Source organism: Trichosurus vulpecula, chromosome 4, assembly GCF_011100635.1.
Source record: "Trichosurus vulpecula isolate mTriVul1 chromosome 4, mTriVul1.pri, whole genome shotgun sequence".
NCBI classification, from domain to species: Eukaryota; Metazoa; Chordata; class Mammalia; order Diprotodontia; family Phalangeridae; genus Trichosurus; species Trichosurus vulpecula.
This window is the reverse complement of record NC_050576.1, coordinates 284,190,681-284,209,744: the sequence shown is the minus strand read 5'-3', so window position 1 is coordinate 284,209,744 and position 19,064 is coordinate 284,190,681. Positions and strand designations below refer to the sequence as shown.

General features: G+C 43.2%; 1 protein-coding gene across 1 annotated transcript in view; it reads right to left on the bottom strand.

Annotated features, from left to right (window-relative positions):
* Window positions 1-19,064, bottom strand: part of MARCHF4 (membrane associated ring-CH-type finger 4) — a 124,981-nt gene that overhangs the window by 23,449 nt on the left and 82,468 nt on the right. The window contains exons 2-3 of the mRNA XM_036758004.1: window positions 12,747-12,902; window positions 5,603-5,795 (exon numbers count right to left, since the gene is read on the bottom strand). Of these exons, the coding sequence (XP_036613899.1) occupies window positions 5,603-5,795; window positions 12,747-12,902 (349 nt within the window). The remainder of the gene's footprint in view (window positions 1-5,602; window positions 5,796-12,746; window positions 12,903-19,064) is intronic.

Below are 19,064 nucleotides of genomic sequence, written 5' to 3'. Positions count from 1 at the left end.
AATTATATATAGTATATATTGTAAACACTGTAAATGTATGTATTGTGCATATATATATATATATATATATTCAAATATTATTTTATTCTCACAACAACTTTGGGAGATAGGTGCTATTCTTATCCCCAGTTTACAGATGAGGAAACAGTGGCAAATGGAGGTGAAAACTTGCATTGGTGGAGGGAGTGCTCATACCAACAAAATCATAGATCCCTAGAGTGTGGATAAAGTATAGTCATACTGTGTAAATGCACAAAAAAATTGTGTTTTCAACTAGACTACATGATTTTTACTGAAAGGAATCAGGTCTTAAACTCTCTGTCTCTGTCTGTCTGTCTGTCTGTCTGTGTCTGTGTCTGTGTCTGTCTGTGTCTGTCTCTGTCTCTCTGTCTCTTTGTCTCTCTCTCTCTCTCTCTCTCTCTCTCTCTCTCTCTCTCTTTATATGTGTGTGTCTGTGTCTCTGTGTCTCTCAGTCTCTGTCTCTCCACAGTGGTAGGTATACAGTAGGTCCTAAATAAATGAATTTTGATGAATATCTGGGTAGTTCCCACTTGTCAGTGAGGCAACGTATTAAGTTATTTCTACTGCTAAGTACTTTATTAAGCATTAGTACCAGGATCTGACCATGTTACTCCCTTGCACAAGAAATTCAAGTGGCTCCCTCTAGAAGCAAGTCAACAAGCATTAATTAAACACCTACTATGTGGTAGCGACTGTGCTAAGTGCTGGACGCAATCAAATGCAAACCCCTCTGTTTGGCATTTAAACCCTTGCACAATATGCAACCAGATTTGCCTTCTTGCTGTCCCTCTCCAATGATGTTTTATTTCCCATCCTTATGCTTTTGCACAGGCTGTCCTTGATGCCAGGAGTATATGCCCTCCTTACGCCTTCCTCTTACTGTAGAATCCCTAGACCCCTTCAAAAGTCAGCTCACATTCCAACTCTTAAATGCAGCCTTTTCTGAGCCATCAACTGCTGGTGCTTCTTCCCCCAACTGCTCTCTATTTACCTTATGTTTATTTTGTGTGTATGTTGTACCTATTTAGACATGTACATGTTTCTCTCAATAGAATATAAACTCCTTGGAAGCAGGACTGCCAAGGCAGGATTATTGTTTTTGTACCTCCAGCAGGTCCAATCAGGAAAGATTGCAGCAAAACTACCACCTCTCTAATCTGGATGTAAGGAAAAATTTCCCAGTAATTAAAACCATGCAAATATGTGTTGGGATGCTTTGGGGCGTTCAGTTATTAGTTCTGTCCCACTAGAAATCTTCAAGTTAAAGCTAGATGACAACTCATTGGGGTTGCTGTAGAAAGGATTCCTATGTAGGGCTGAGTTGTACTAGATCACTAAGTCCCTTCAACTCTAAGATTCCGTGTTTCTTATTTTCTCCTTCAAATTTGTAGGGAATATATCTTTGAAATAAATACAAGGTAATTTTTGGAGAGAGACACCAGCATCTGGAGATGAGAAAAGCCTTCATGTAGGAGACGGAACTTATATCTGAAGCTTAAGTTGGCACTTAAAAATACTTATTGGTCACTTAGCTAAAGAGGAGTTCTTAAGCATCACAAGTCTCGTAGAAAGAAGACCATGCACATAGCCCCTGCAGGTGGAGAAGAAACAAGGAACTAAGTAACAACATGGGGAAGCAACAGATTGCGTTTTCTGTGAAGTGCTAAAATCAAGGTGTTGCACTAAATAATTTCTGTGATCTGGAGAAGCTCTAACATCATACAACTGTAAGTTCCTAGAATGCAGGAGTAATGTTTTGTTATTTTTAACCCTGTTCTCAATGCCCCCCACACACATAATGCTTAATAAAGTACTTAGCAGTAGAAATAACTCAATACATTGCCTCACTGACAAGTGGGAACTACCCAGATATTCATCAAAATTCATTTATTTAGGACCTACTGGGTACCTACCACTGTGGAGATACAGAGACTGAGAGACACAGACACAGAGACATAGACACACACAGATAAAGAGAGAGAAAAACAGAGAGAGAGAGAGAGAGAGAGAGAGAGAGAGAGAGAGAGAGAGACAGAGAGAGAGAGACAGAGAGAGAGAGAGAGAGAGAGACAGAGAGAGAGAGAGACAGAGAGAGAGAGAGACAGAGAGAGAGAGACAGAGAGAGAGACACAGAGACAGAGAAACAGAGACAGACACAGACAGAGACAGACACAGACAGACAGAGAGACAGAGACAGAGACAGAGAGTCTAAGACCTGATTCCTTTCAGTAAAAATCATGTAGTCTATTTGAAAACACAATTTTTTGTGCATTTACACAGTATGACTATACTTTATCCACACTCTAGGGATCTATGATTTTGTTGGTATGAGCACTCCCTCCACCAATGCAAGTTTTCACCTCCATTTGCCACTGTTTCCTCATCTGTAAACTGGGGATAAGAATAGCACCTATTTCCCAAGGTTGTTGTGAGAATAAAATAATATTTGAAAAGCACTTTGTAAACCTTAAAGTGTTATATAAATGCTAGATATTGTAATCATTGCTAAAAATAATAATACTCTTCCCTCTACCCTCGCCCCGAGGTTGAATCTTAGGTGACTGCCTACTTTGTCTCTCTCAGTTATTACTGAAATTGGGTATTGATCTTAGCCATCGGTAGAGTCTTCTCATAGGTCCCATCTACCCTATCTCCTCCCCACCCCTGACACTATCTCCCCTTTCATTTCTCAACCATTTTTACTTCCTTATGGATTTTTAACCCTCTATTTGTTCTGCAGAGAGGGCAGCCACACAATCACCTTCAAAGACCACAGGAATGGGTATCCAGTGCTGCTGGTGAACTTGCTGTGTTCCTGGACTGTCTTCAACAAATCACTCAATATTCCTGAACCCCAGTTTCCTCATCTATAAATTTGGAACAATAACTCTGCTCCCCTCCCTACTTCCCAGGCATATTCTGTAACTGGAGTATATTTGATGGCAATCAACAAAATGATAAAGCAGCCTGTTCCCTGCTGGAGTGAGGCATTGGAGTGAGACTATAAACTGTTCTTGATGCTTCCTGATGGCAACTCAATAGACTCGAGAAAGCAATTAGAGTCCCTCTGCACTTCTCTCTGCAGCTCAGCTACTGTCTTCAAGCAGTGACTAACTTGCTGAGGCCGAATGGGGCCCCCTCCTGACCAGATGGATTTGGCACAATGGGATACTAAATCCTCAGAAATTGTTTTCCTAACAACAGGGGGGGAAAAAGGAAAGAACCATGAGAAACATAAATGGATGGCACTCTGCGCTTGTAGCAGAGATAAAATGAGGCAGAGAGTGAGAGACAGAGGGCTGCTTATATAAAGAGAGACAGAGGAAATATAGTGAGACAACATGAGAAACATATAAAAGTAACAAATATGGAGGGAGGGAGAGAGAGAGAAAAAAAAACAGGGAGACAGAGAAAAGTATAGAAATGAGGAAAATCACTTGAAGATTAACAGTTCCAGAATGCAAAGTCCGCTTGTGAAGGCATAACTTCTTGGAAAAGACAGCCTCTCTCCATCCACAGGTGGCATTTACCTTTAAATGACTTCATGGCACTCTTGCCAAAAGAAACTTCCTTCTCAGAGAGAGAAGATAGTTGATTTAGGGGATGGGTCAGCAAGGCAGCAACTGCTTCCCAAAGCCCAAAAAAGGATACCAGCCTCTCTCTTACTTTGAGGCTTTCCATATACAATGGGGGGGAGGAGGGAGAAACAGAGAGATAGACAGACAGAGACAGACAGAGACAGAGAGAAAGAAGAGAGGAGGAGAGAGAGAGAGAAGAGAAGAGGAGGAAGGGAGGGAGAGAGAGATAGAAACAGACAGACAGAGATAGTGAGACAGAGACAGACAGAGGGAGAGACAAACACAGAGACAGAGATCGAGAGAGAGAGAAAGTCTAAGAGACTGGTCCACTGTGTTCTTGTTAGAGAAGTGTGCACATTGGAGGGAGGAATTGCTAATGAAACCTTCTTGTGGTAGAGTTGTGTAGCTGGGAAGAGGGGGGTGATATTCTTTTGCAGCTTTCTCGATGTGTTTGTGTTACATTCCCTTCTGTTTTATCCATCCCTGGAGAAGTCTTGTACCTTGGGCTGTGCTCCAAGCTGTCTGAGATCTTGGGCCCAGAGAACACTGAAGAGCCGAGTGACAATAACTGTGCACAAGCCTTGCACAACTGTGAGAGACAGTTGTATCTCTGACAACATTCTCTCCAGTGAACCCATGCCTCAGACTGATGGACCCTGGCATTCCCAACACTAAAAGGTCCATTAGAAATATAATTCTCCTTCCTTCAGAAGAAATGTTACTTTTAACACTGAATAGGGAGTAGGGAGAAATCTTGTAGGCAAAAGGCTCCTGTGGCTGCTTCTGGCAGAATACTACCGAGGAAATATAAAGCCACTGAGGCTGTCACCTGGAGCTTAATCTGGTCCCTGGCATGGCCTCTGGCTGGTTGACCAAGTATGAGACCTGCTGAAGTACTGTTCTTTTTACTTTCAGAAAAAGACCAACTCCCAAGCTGACAACCCCTGAAGACAGTAATAAAAAAAAGATAGAGTAACAAATCACATATCACTACCTCAAAATTCAGACAAGAGTAAAAATCTCTACATGTACAAATAGTATCCAGGATCCTAAGTGCTACAGTCAAGGCAGGGCACATGTACATGGGGTTCAACTGGTACTTCTAGACTATGCTAGCAACTTGGCATAATAGAGCTCAGAGGAGGAAAGAGTAGAAGCTTCTGGGAGGGATCTGGGAAGAATTAGGGACTGATCTATGGGGAAGAGGCCTAGTGGTTGACATCATTTTCATGCATTTAGAGAAGGATTTAGATCTGGAAGGGACCTTGAAGAACATCTAATCCAGCTAAAAATTCTTAACCTGAGGTCCACAGAATCCTAAGAGATTTATGGATGTATTTCAGGGGAAAAAAATTACATTTTTCTTTCATTATAATTAGTTTCCTTTGTAATTCTGTGTATTTTACTTTGTGCATTTAAAAACATTATTCTGAGAAGGTGTCCATAAGCTTCAGACTGTCAGAGGGGTCCATTACACAAAATAGTCTAAGAACTCCTGATATAATTTTAATGACCTCTTTTCCAGATGAGGAAACTGAGGCCCAAAGTGTTAAAGTGATCTGCTCATGGTCACATATTTAGTAAGCATTGTAGCCAGAACTTGAACCTAGACTACCCTGCCATATATTATTAGTTGAATGTGAATACCATGTGGATGAATTTTGAGAGAACTTCATAAGTTCTCCTTCTAAGAAGTGACTATATATTTGTGGGAGGATGAGGAAAAGACTGACATTCCTCAGGTAAGCTTTAGTTCTCATTGAAGGCTACAGGGTCAGCACTTGGAGTCAAGACTTCTGGTCTTATTCTGCTGTGGAAAGTGTTTGCCTCTCCCTTAGGTAATACCTCCAGGCTTCCCAGGCTCAACCCTGTTGAGATCTTCAGTTCTTGTTTATGACAGACCCAAGAAGACTTCCCTCTCCCTTGCAAAAGAAGCTGTTGGTCTCTGGGCCTTGGAGCCATCTATTCCCCTGCCCAATGGGGAGCCAACCACAGTGACCCACCTATGCACACCACGTCCATGAAGCCATACATCCCATAGCAGATCTGGAAGAGGAGGTCCTGGCGCTGCCATTTGGCCGAGGGACTGAAGGTGGACCAGATGAGCCAAGAGATGCTGGCAATGAGGAAGAGAGAACCCAGGATGGCTGCTGCAATCTGGACTTTCTCAATGACCGTCAGAGAAATGGCCTGCCACTGGGGAGGACAGAACAGGAGGTTAGCAAGATGCTTGGACAGCTTTCCCCACCCCCTGCCTCTCCCAAATCCACTGGCATTCAGACCAGAGCTTCCTGGCTTATTGCAATATTTGATATATTTGCAGGTTTCTGAATAAGCCACAGCACAAGTAATCCCCATATCCACGTGTAAAAAATTATCCAGAGGAGGTCTGTGTTGGTAGAAAAGTCCAGAGTTCAGGGAAGATCCAAGGGAGTAAAACAGAATATAATTATGGATGAAGCACCATCAAAGACAAGCTTTTGGCTGGACTACTGCCATAGGCATGCCTGCATGCCAACTGAAATCTTTATTCTGCTTAGCCAAGGACCCAAAATTTATAATGTTAGTACCAAGGCTGAGATTGCATAAATTAAGGCAAGAGGGAGCTAAGAGGAGCAGACCAAAGGTCTTGGAGCTACTTTTGAGTACCAGCAATGACTTATAAATACTTTTGGTCTTGGCATCATTTTTGCCACCACACATTAAATTTGGATGACTCCAAAGACTATGTCCTAAGTGCTCTCCTCTTTTTTCTCTACACTCAATCCCTCATGACCTCCATCCATTTTCATGGATTCAATTAACACCTTGATACAAATAACTTACCAATCCAGCCTTAAACTTTCTCCTCTAAACTCCAGCCATTCATCACCAACTATCTGCCAAGTATCTCCTTTTTTGCTAAGAATATCCCTCCATCACATGAAATTCAGTAAGTCCCCAAACTAAGCTCTCGTCAGGCATGTTGTGGAGAGGATTCTGATCTGGTACAGGTTGGATTAGATGGCCCTTGAGGTTCCCTCCAACTTTGAGATGATATGTGGGGTTGATCAGTGGAATTTCTTGGTCTCTCTATGGTTCTCTCTATGCTTTGCCCCCCTCCCCAATCTCTCTCTCTCTCTCTCTCTGTCTCTCTCTCTTTCTTTCTCTCTCTCTCTCTCTCTCTCTCTCTCTCTCTCTCTCTCACACACACACACACACACACACTTCTTTAGAATAAATTCTAAGAGTAGCAGAGCTAAAAGCAATTAAGCACTTGACTGTTGCCATGCGTTATTTGATGGAAAGAGAGTTGCCTCTCCAACAAGCTCAAACATATTTTCTTTCCAGAGGTAGTCCAAAGTCCTAGGGTAATATCATAAGGCTAATTGTTTGTAGGTATCTTTGAAGTGAAAGAGTCTGTTTGGATTGTTGGGGTGCTGCTGACTAGCAGTCCTGAGTTATTTTCCTTTCTGAAGGGAATTCAAATCACAAAGGGAGCATTATGAGTAGAGAGGACTTTAGGATCCTGTAAAAATTGGGACTCACTGCAGAGGGAGGCTTGGGAATCCTCTTACACATCTTTACTTTTTTGTGGGATAGAATAAAGGTTGTCCTGCAGATGATTGTATGGGATGTGGGAGACCTTTTGACCAAATATGTAGAAACCCAGACACAGTCTATATTCACAGATTCTGTCTGCGTAAACTCTGGGTAGGGATAGAATAAACCAAAAAGTGAGTTTAGGGGTTAGTCCCTAAGAATGAACTCTCTTCTTACAAACCCAGAGCCTTGGAACCCTGGACCATGAATTATATCTATCATTCTGTTAATTCATCATCAGATCCCACATAAATCTATCCTCCATAGTATGAGGCCTGCTGCATACCCTATGGTACAACATGGACCCCTCCACCGTAGAAGTTTAGGAAGTATCTTTTCCTGTTCTGAAGCATAACTGAAGACATTGTCAAAGATCTAAATCTTAGTATCTCTCTCCACTCTAACTACAGGGAATCAGAAAGAAGTTGGGGGACAGCTACTTAGTTTCAAAATGGATCTTTTCCTAATGTCTCATTTTTTAACATTCTGCATTCAGAGACAAAGCTACACAAAGCTATCCAGTTCTAGAGTGGCTGAGGGGTATACAGCTAACACAGAGGGTTCTTTGCTCCCTTCCAGCAGACTCCATGTGCTCACTCAGTGATTGGGTTCTTTGGGAATGTCAGTGCCCCTGGCTGGTTCTGGTTGGCCATGTAAGACTCTGACTGAGGTCCTTTTCCGAGTGATGACGCCATGTTCTCATTGGCCACTGAGCAGGAAGAACCGATGACTCATTGGACTTTTTAAAAGGGAGGGACTTCACTCCTGGTTCAGACTTTCTTAGAACATCCATGGGCCATCATAGGTCTTTGGGTGAAGGTTGTAGGAGTGGTCTTTCTCCACCTTGGCTGTATGTTGCTAATTTCTTTGTTGCAGCTAGAGTGGGGGTAGGATGGGGATGGGATTCAACTACAGGAGTTGAGCCTCTGACTGCCTCTTCTTTGTGCTTCTTTGTCAGGTCCCAGATGAACCCTCATCTTGAGATGGGAGGGAACAGGCTTGAAGGTAACAGTTCTCAGCCAAGGCCAGCTGCATTTTGTAAGTTATCAGGGCAATTACTCCAGCTCAAAGGGTCTATGGCTCAGAACTGAGATAAAGTACAAAACAAAAGAGATTCTACAGTCTCAGAAAATGCCTTCTGCTTCGATGGTTTTAAGTCTCAACCTCCTGGCAGAATTTATTTAGTTTATTAACTTGTGTTGTCCAATGAAGTTTGTGAGAGTCTTTTGTGCTCATTTTTTTGTATATAGGAAATAAATACTGGGCCCAATCCTGATTTATATTGTACATTGAGTGCCCCCTTGATACCAGTTTTGGGGGGACCCTAGAACAAAACCTAAGCTTTAAGCAAATCTTCCCAAGGTCTACCAGGGTGACAGCATAAGAAGCTAGCAGATATGAGAAAAGGAGTCTAACCCTTCTCTTTAGAGGCCAGGCTTCTCTAGCACTGAATTGGCTCTAGAACAGAAGGGTTACCTTGACAGAGGGGAAAAAGTACAGTGCCCTAGCCCCTCTGGGCCCACCAACAGTTGTTATTGCTGAATAAATGCTTATTGGTTGATTGACTATTAGACTAGGAAAATGGCAGAGTGGAAGAATGCTAGTCTTGGAGTCAGAAGACTGGTTCAAGGCCCAGCTCTGCTACTTGCTAACTCAATGACCCTGGGCAAATCATTTAACTTCTCTGGGCTTCGGTTTCCTCCTCTGCAGAATGGGGAGGAAGTGAGGACTAGAAGACTTCAAAGGTCCTGTCCAGTTGTAAATCTAAATCTAAATCCTCTGACGCGACAGTTCTCTAGGAGACATTTTACTATCCTACCAGCTCCACGAAGTCTCCTTGGCCCTGGAGCTCCAGGATATGTCCATCACCTTCCTTCTGGCCCTTTGTCTGAATCTCTCTTTTCCACTGATTGTCTGATTTGCATTATAATTGTTTGCATACACATCCTATTTCCCTCACTGGACCCCAACACCTTTTCCAAAGACTGGGCTTCTAGTCCCACTGGGTAGTCTCTTTGTAAGGCATGAGCCTGGCTGCAGGTCAGAGAGAAACAGAGGGATTCTGCTGAGGTTCCACAGCACTGTGGCAGCAGCACCAGGATTGGAACCCCCTAGCTCTAATTTCCCATCCCCCACTTTGCAGCCTGTTTGCAGGAAGGCCCACTCCATCCCACTTCCCAGTCTGCGAGACAGAAACTGTCTCACTGGAACTGAGCAGTGGTGCCTGGTGCCTCCCTTGACGGCTCCTGTCTGGCTCATTGCTGGGAACCAACGTCAGTAAGCAGTACGGCCCACAAGCTGTGCCCCGCCCACAGAACGCTCCCTGGTTGCCGGGCTCCTTCCTTCTGCTGAGATTCTCACTTCGGGGATGGTGAAAATTACCCACCTTTGCATGCACCAAGGCAAGCAAAGCAGGCGCTATCCAACTTCTAGGAATTCCCAGCTGAAAACATGGCAGGGACCCAGATGGGAGGGAAGATTAATGACTCAGGTGCATACAGAACTTTACAGTTTGCAAAAGAGTTTCTTACAATAGCCCTGCAGGGGGAGGTGGTTAGGACAAGTTTTACGGTCCTCAATTTTTTTTTAAGCAGACCTGGTATTTCACTGAAATAAGAAACTCCCTCTACCAATATACATGAACTCCTCCATCAAGGCAGTTTAGGCAGCTGCCTCCCTTGGTGTGGAGAGGTTCACACAGCTCCAGTGGGTGTCAAAGGCAGGATTTGAACACAGGTCTTCCTGATTCTGAGCCCTTTCCCCATTTACAGATAAGGGAACAGGCCCATAGAAGCAATCTGTCTGGCATGGGTTGCACAGCTGAAAAATTGGTACAGCTGAGACTTGACTCTAGGTCATCTGCCTCCCAGTCCAGGGTTTTCTGTTATGTGATGTTCCTCAGAAACAAAATACTGCCAAACCACTGAATAGACTTCTCTGGCTCTAGGATGCATAGATATGATATTTTGGGCCCCTTAGGGAAGAGTTAGCCCAGACTGGTTCTGGGACTTACAGTCTAAAGGTAGATAAATGCTTCTTGGGAATCTATAAGGGGTATCCTGAATTGTGATCCAACCCTTCTTCAAGGTTTTAGTCAGTTGAATGGGGTTAACGTAGCTACTTGAGGCTCAAGGGGACCTGGGTGAAGAGCCCTGTGCCCCTGGACTGTCTCCAGAGGACCTGGAATCCACTGGCTTAGTGTTGCTACTGAACTGAAGATTTGTAAATAAATGCTGGGGAAATGGGAGGGAAATAGTGGTGCAGTGCACATAATTTTGGAAGTTTTGTGTCTGTAGTCATTTTATAACCTACATGCAATGCATTAAACACACTTTCTTTAGGTCCTCTTCTACCCGAGTTCCTCCTGTACCCTCTCTGTAATATCCTCCCCCAATTCTCTCAGATCCCCTAAAGTTCAGCCCCAACACACTATCCTGTTCCACTCCTGCAGGGGGACAATTGAAAGAAGTGTCAAAGATCACAGATTTAGAGCTGGGAGGGACTTCACAGGCTATTCAGCTCAAATGTCTCATTTTTAAGATAAGGAAACTGAAAGCAAGGATTGGTACCCATTGGTCACACATCCAAGGTAGGATTTGAACCCAGGACTTCTGGGTTTTCCACTGTACCCCAATACAGCCTCTTGCCAAGACTCAGGAAGGCACTAGAACATGCCATGGAGAATTGCTGGTCCAGCTGCTCTGTGGCTGCAGCAGGAATTTATTCCTTCCAGGCCCAGCACCCCTGGTAATGGACTCTCAGGGCTCCCTGGAACCCAAACAGGCCATTTGCATTTTTCCCCTTAAGAAGAAGAGAGAAGAGAGAAATACACACCAACCGTGCTAACTTCCCAACTGATGCTCCCTTCCTCACTTATGCACTGGCTAATTAATTATGTGGCAGCTTAATTGGCTAATTATGCATGTGCAGTGGTATTTTCAGAAGCAAATCACTTTATTTATGTGGATGCCTCTCACCAAGAGCTGCCTTTGGATAGGGGGAATTTACGAGTGTGTTTGGGGTCTGCCAACTCATTTGGTTCTCATAGATGTGCCAGGGCTTGGCAAATGGGATCTGGGTGGGGAGAGCTGGGCAGCAAGGTCAAGGCTCCTTCCACTGGGTCTTAAGAAGAAGGTCTTGCTTGGTAAAACATATACTATCTTCACCCCTTTCTGCTGTCAGTTTCCTTCCTCTTTTTAACTCTGACTCTTGTCTTTTCACTTGTCTATCCCTAAATCTTCCCTTTCCCCTCCTTTTCTTTGTCCTCACATCATTTTGTCTTCTCATCTCTCTATTATTCTCTCCTAATTCTTATTTCTCCTGTTTCTGCCTCTTCTCTGTTCCCTTTTTCTCCTCCCTCCTTTTCTGTGCTTCTTCCTCTCCTCTCTCTGTCCTTTCTCCTCTCTGCACCCCAATTCTTCTCTCTTCTCTCCCCATCCCTCTCTTTGATTTCTATACTCCCTCATTCGTCATTCCCTGTCATCATGTCACCTCAATCTCTTCCCCCATGCCAACCTAAGGATCACAGTCAACCTCCTCCTCCTATTTCTAATTCAACTCATGTTTATTAAGCACCTACTGTGTGCAGAGTGCCTCCAGACTTGTGTTTATACTGTCTCCCATGAATGGAATGCCTTCTGTACCCATCTCTCACCCCTTCACTCCATTGAATCCTTAATCATCTTTTAAAGTCCAGCTCAAATGCTACTTCCCCCATGAAGCCTTGCTTGATTCTCCCAGTCACAAATTAACTTTCTATTCCTTTGGCATCTTAAGTCTTTATTTGCCCCTCTCATGCACAGAACATATATTATTTGGAATCATAATTCTTGCATATGTATAATATTTCCCCTGTTATCCCCTTTATGGCAGGGACAGTACATCCCACTGTATCTCCCCAACACAATTCTCTGCACATAGTAGGTGTTTAATAAACATGAGTTGAATTAGAGATAGGAGGAGGGGTTGACTGGGGTCCTTAGGCTGGCACGGGTGAAGAGATGGAGATGACATGAGTCAGAGAAAGCTGATAGGTAATGATGAATAAGGGGGTACAGAAATCAAGGAGAGGGATGGGGAGAGAAGAATTGGGGTACAGAGAGGGGATAGGCAGAGAGAAGAGAGGAAGAAGCATAGAAAAGGAAGGAGGAGAGAAAGAGAAGAGAGAAGAAAGATTTTTGGAGACAAAAAAGAGCATATGGAGGGTAGTATTACGAGAAAAAAAAACTAGGAAAGTGACTTCATATTTTGGAGAGTCTTGAAGGAGTTTGGAATTTACTTAGCAGGTAGTAGGGAGTCGCTGAAAAGTTTTGAGCAAAAAAGCAACATTTGTGCACAGGAAAGATTCATTGTGGCTGCAATGTAAAAAAAGAGTAAAGAAGGGAGAAGGGAGAAGCAGAAAGCCCAGTTAGAAGAAAGGGCTTTGAACTGAAAACAAGCCCAAACCAGCCTGGGTGTGAGGACCAAGTCTATTTCTTCTGTCCCCAAACCAGGAATGTCCACAGCCCTCCGAGGGGCCCTGGGATCTGGGGAAAAGAGCTGTGGCACCGCCTCCTGGACCTTTACCTGCAGAGGATTCTTTGTGCTTATGGCAATGACGTGGTACTTGTAGTAACACAATTCACAGCTCCAGCAGCCCCTCTCGCTGATCCACTTGATCAGGCAGGGCTGATGTGTACACTTGACTGACCCGTCACAGCGACAGGGACTCAGCAGCTCCCCCTGCAGAGAAAGAGCGACAGGCGCAGTGAGAAAGAGTGTCGAAGAGTACCAGGATCAAGGCAAGAGCATTTATTAAGTGCCTACTGTGTACTGGGTGATGGGTTAAGGGCAGATGATTGGCAGCTAGGTGGGGCACAGTAAGAACACAGGACTTGAATCCTGCCTAATATACTTCCTAGCGTGGGACCTTGGGTAAGTCATTTACTCTGCCTCACTTTCTTTATTTGTAAAATGGGAGTAACAGCAGCACTTACCTCACTGGATTGTCATGACCACCAAATGATAAGGACCATGGACAGCGCACTTACACTATTATATAAATATTAGCTGTTTAGCGTTCAGCCAAGAGCTGCCTGTGTGGGTTGTACTAGCTGAACTCCAAAAATCTTATTCTTCCCATTCTATGTATGACTAAGCAAGTCACTTAAACTCTGGATATCACTTTCTTTATCTGTCAAATGAAGGGAATGGATTCTATGTTCCCTTCTCGCTCTAAATCTATGATCTGATAATTCTAGGGAATACTGGGCTCAGCCCTAGGCACAGACAACCAAGACACCCGCATCCTTGATTGTGGCCATGCAAGGCAGCTCATTTTATTTCTAGTCACCAACTTCATTGCCTGGGAAGACACAGGAAGAAGGATTCCCAGCTAAGCCTGCTGACCCAGGTGGCCTCCCTGGAAGCCCAGGAGCATGGGGAAAGGGTATGAGATCAAATTAAGCAAGCATTAATGAAACACCTGCTGTATTCCAAGTGCTAACAGGTGCTTGGTGAGATGCACAATTGAGACAAAATAGCCCTGGCCTCACTGAGCTTACAGCCTGGTAGGCAGTCCTACCAGGGTTATGTAGATAGTGTTACACCATTACTCTCTCTCTCTCTCTCTCCCTCTCTCTCTCTCTCTCTCTCTCTCTCTCACACACACACACACACACACACACACACACACACACACACTCTGCAGATATCCGTGGACCTGTGAATCTTCAAGGACTGTGACCGGCTAATTTTAGAACAAGAAGAAATCAGTCAACAAGTACTTAGTAAGCACCTACTATGTGCCAAGCACTGTGCTAAGTGATGGGGATACAAGTACAAAGAATGAGACAGTCCCAATCCAAGGGGCTAAGGCTGTAACAGTATAAGGTTAGACATAATGAGGGTGTTCCCTGCAGTCAGACTTGTAAATGCTGATAGAGGACAGCAAGGGAAGCTGGGGACATTTCTTCCCCCTGGAAATCTCTCATCTGAACTTGGGAAAAGGGTTCTCCTTGAATGCAAGAGTTGGGCAAGATCATCCCTGGACTCTACCACTCATCTTTGCCATTCCATCCCTGTATGAACTGTCCTTCACATGGGAAATGCCCATTTATAATTATGTGCCTTTGCTGGTGCTGTTTCCCCCACTGGTCTTGCTCTTCTTTCCCCCCTCTAAATCCTACTCATCCTGAGGACCAGCTCAGGCCCACCTCCTCCAGGAAGTCTTTCCTGACCACCCCAGCCTATACTGATCCTTCTTCTAAATTTTGCTTAATTACATCACGTGTGTTCTAGTCCCACTCCTCAGTTAGACTGTAGTCTTCTCCAAGGAAGGGACACATCTTATGGTTCTGTATATTTTTCTTGGCTCCCTCTGCCTCAACCAGGCCTAGTGTCATTCTGCCCATGCTCAGTAACTGCTGGATAAAAGATTAATCTGGAAACAGGATTCTGAAAGGGGGACTCTGCTCCTTCAATGGCTCTTGAAGCTCCAAATTGACTCTGCATTCTGGGGCTTCTTACAACCCTGTCTTCAGGGCTCAGTTAAACTGGAAGGATGGGAATTTAAGAATGCCTCAAAGAACCAAGCAAATTTTCCTACCTGGTCCTTCAAGTGTTAAAGTCTTTGATACTGGATCAAAGATAGTAATTAAATACAGAGTGCTCAGGAGAATCCCTTCATAATCTTGGTGCTGAGAGCATCAAGACCAGGCAAATCTCTGAGGAACTCCTAGGGAAGGAGGAATCTAGTCTGACCTTTCCCTGACCCCAAATTGACTTACTCTTCTACAAGACATATTTCAAAGCTCTTTCATGCCTAAATTATAATATTCTCATGACTACCCTTTGCATCAGGTGGACTGAATACTGAGTGGTTTCCTTCATTCATGGATTTCTTTCCCTTCATTTTGGCTGGCTTCTTTCTCCTTCCTTGCCCATCTGAAGGGCCTACTTTCAGCGTTCTTGAGTTACCTGATTGTCATGGTGGCAGCAAGTAAGTGGCAGATCTGTCCCTCAATCCACACAGCTTGGAGCATTCCCTGAGCAAAAGTCAGGGAAGAGAGGAAATATACCCACAACTAGTGAGAGAGAGACAGTCAGACCTAATGGGTCCTGTTTGCAGCTCTAGGGGTTCAAATAATTCTCTCCCTCCAACCTCCAATTCCTTTTAACATGGAGTGGGTGGGGCAGCATACACCTGGAAATCAGTAAGACAAAGACAGAGAAAGCAGGACCAAAGAAGCCCCCTTTAACATCCTTAATCAGCCTTCTCTGACTAATCCCACCCCTTTCCAGTTCTTCCAGTCACCTGGTAGGATTGACAAGATTCACTGGGGGTAAAATGTAGGGAGGAAATGGAGAAGCTGGGATTTCAGTCATATATTCCTTCTGCCAAACCCTATCCCTCTCTTTCTTCAGAACACTGTTCAAAACCTGACTTCTCTATGAAGTCTTCTCAGGCTTACCTGGCCCCAGTTACTCTACTCCTTTTCACAAACCCTTGTCCTTTTGCTCCTACCAAATACATGTGTGCAATTCTCTTGAGGTGCAGTAAGATATGTCCAGGGGTGTGCTGGAGCCAACTCAAACCAGCCAGTTGTTAAATTTTCAGTTTGCTACCTCCAAAATTGGCAATTGGCAAAGACTACAAATCAGAGCTTAATTTGTTGTTTTAATGGTTATCTAGACCTTAAAAAATGATGAAGAAATGTTCATAATATAAATTAAAAGTACTTATTATTTAATTTGAGTGGAGGAAGGAGGTGGTTCATTACTAAGCATTTATCAGCATACCTCCAGATATATCCCATGTCCATGTATGTGATTTAATGGCTTATGTTCTCATGTGCTTTTTATGAAAGTTTGCCCCAATTAGAGAGGTACAGAGAGCCAAATGCTGGGTTTTAAGAGAGAGGACTGAGGCTCAAATCCAAGCTTCTTTGACATTTATTAGGCTTCATTTTCCTCCTTTGTAATACAAGGTGGTTGGATTCAGTGAGCTTTCATGGATTTTGTGGATTAAAAGTTCTCATATTGCCATCCCTTGCTTAAGAATATTGATTCCTTATGGATGAGAATCCTGTCCTGACTCTTCCTTTTCCAGGTAGTTTAATCACATTGTGGATGTTCACTTTATAGTGTTAACTATTTGTGCAGGATGAGGAGGGGGCCAAGAGAAAATGACCAAAGAAGAAGCTCTTTCCATCCAAACCTCCAAAATCTTAGAGTTAGGTTTGGGTCTGCAGACCAATGAGGGGAAGGAGGAAGCTAGAGAACTCAAACTCCTAAGCCAGGTACCTGACAATGATTTCTAGCTTCCACACACCCTGAGGAGGTTGTCTCATCCCTATCCCTGCCTGAAGCATAAGAGTATTTACTATAAGGAAGAGCCTCTTCTCAGTGAAAGTTAAAGACTGGAATAGATAAACAAGAAGGCAGAGTTTAGACTGTCCTCTCTTGGGTAATCTAAAACAGGTATAAATCTTACCTGTCCAGGCTGTGTTGAGTGAGATCCAATCAGAGGCATAGAAGATAAACAAAGATGACCTCCAATAGCCCTTTCTTACCCTGGGATTCTGTTCTTCTCAAGAGAAGAAGCTATTCTGAGTTCTCTCTGGCAATCAGTTGTATGTAGGTGGCTCTGATTTCTGGTTTGAGGTCTTCTCCTACCCAATTCCCCTATCCCATATAACTTAACATATCATCACGGCTGGCCTGGGCCATAATTCCTCTGACTTCCACCCACACCTAAATTGTCCCAGTGCTGAGTCTTCCCCTTGAGAAAATAAGACTGGGTTGACATATTCAGAACAAAATAAAGTTTATAGTAGTTATCCAGAAAAGTTGGGGGACAACAACACCAGAACCTACTACCAAAGGAAAAAAAGAGATGTAGGTCTTTAATGATAATAACAAAAACATTTATGTAGCACTCCAAGATGTGTAAAGCACTTTACATATATCCCATTTCTTTCATTTAAAAAATACATCTGAATTGCTATTTTTTGTTTTGAATTTCCCCCTGCATCCATCCTATTTCCCCCTTCCAGAGAGACATCCCATATAACAAAAAATATTTTATAAGAAAAAAAGAAAAATCAATCAGCAAAATCTATCAATACATTTAAAAAATAAGAAAATGTGTATATCTCATTTAATGGATGATCCATTGTCTCTATTGATTCAGTCAATCAGATAATTTCTCTCACACCAGCACCCCACCTTCTACACACACACACACACACACACACACACACACACACACACAGGCGCGCGCACACACACGCACACCCCAGAGTGAATGTAGAATCTGCCTCCATCCCCAAGGCAAAATTTTTCAGCCTTTCTGCTCATGTCAGCTCACAGAAAACAACATAATATCAAAAGCATCCACCCATACATACAGCATAATGCAACACAATCCAAATCCAGGGTGGTTTTTTTTTCATTTTCACAATAATTATTTTATTCCAATGGTACTTTTCTCACTATACTTTAACTGTTACAAGACAAATGCACCTATTTACTCTGTCTCTAAATTTACTCATCCGGTAACATAAAAAGGAACTTCACCTATAATAACTGAATTTCTATAACATCCAATTCTGTGAAGTGAATCATGATGCACATAATAAACAAACACAGCTACCTGGGAGACGTGAAGAAGGAAGAATGAGAGATGCAGGTCTATATTTATAGCTTTACCTATGGTTATTACTGTTGTGTTTTCATCAACATAGATTTTATTATTCACTCATTTCAGTCATGTCTGACTCTTTGTGACCCCATTTGGGATTTTCTTGGTAAAGATACTAGAGTAGTTTTCCATTTCCTTCTCCAACTCATTTTACAGATGAGGAAACTAAGGTAACAACAGGATTAAGTGACTTGCCCAGGGTCACACAACTAGTAAGTGTTTGAGGCTGGATTTGAACTCAGAAAGAAAAGACTTCCTGACTCTAGAACTGGCCCTCTATCCATAGCACCACTTACCTGTCCAATGGACATAGATATGTATGTATGTATAATATATACACACATATATATGTATATCTATATGTGTGCATGGATAACTATCTTCTATTTCCATCATCATCATCATCATCAAAAATTATTTTTATAAGTGTGGAGTACAGCAGAAAATGATTTAGACTGACATAGGCCTGCCAGAATTTAGCTATTGCCGACTAAACAAGTTCCCAAGATGCCAGGCCCTTGGGCTGAGTTTCAAGAGGAACTCATTTCTTTGCTCTTATTTTGGCTCCCCCAAAGTGCCAATGGGCACAGATTATCCCACAGGCCATTGGGCAAATGCTAGGTTGACCTCTGGGGCAGGCCTTCCTTGGTATCTGCCCTGGAAGAAAGTAATTCCCAGCCATGGCTGTGTGTAATGCCACATTATCCCTAATTATTTCAAAGAGTATGCTGATATTCTCAAAATAAAATGAATTTTAATTTCTTTATGTCATGCAGTACCTATGGAAAGGGTCATAGGCATTGAAAATATAGAGAAACTGTTCAGTCACAACCCCGAAAACTGGGAATCACAGCTCTGTTCAATTGGACATTTATTAAGTCACTAATATGTGGAAGGCAGAGCAGCTAGGTAATGCAGTGGATAGAACATCAGGCCTGGAGCCCAGAAGACTGTACTCCTAAGTTCAAATCCAGCCTCAGACACCTACTAGCTCTGTGAACCTGAGCAACTCACTTAACCCTGCTTGCCTCAGTTTTCCCATATGTAAAATGAGCTGGAGAAGGAAATGGCAAACCACTCCAGTATTTTTGCCAAGAAAAGTCCGAATGGGGTCATGATGAGTCAAAAGTGCCTGAAACATCTGAACAATAAAATGCTTAAGGCAAGGTACAAAATTCTGTAGATACAAGGAGAAAAATGAA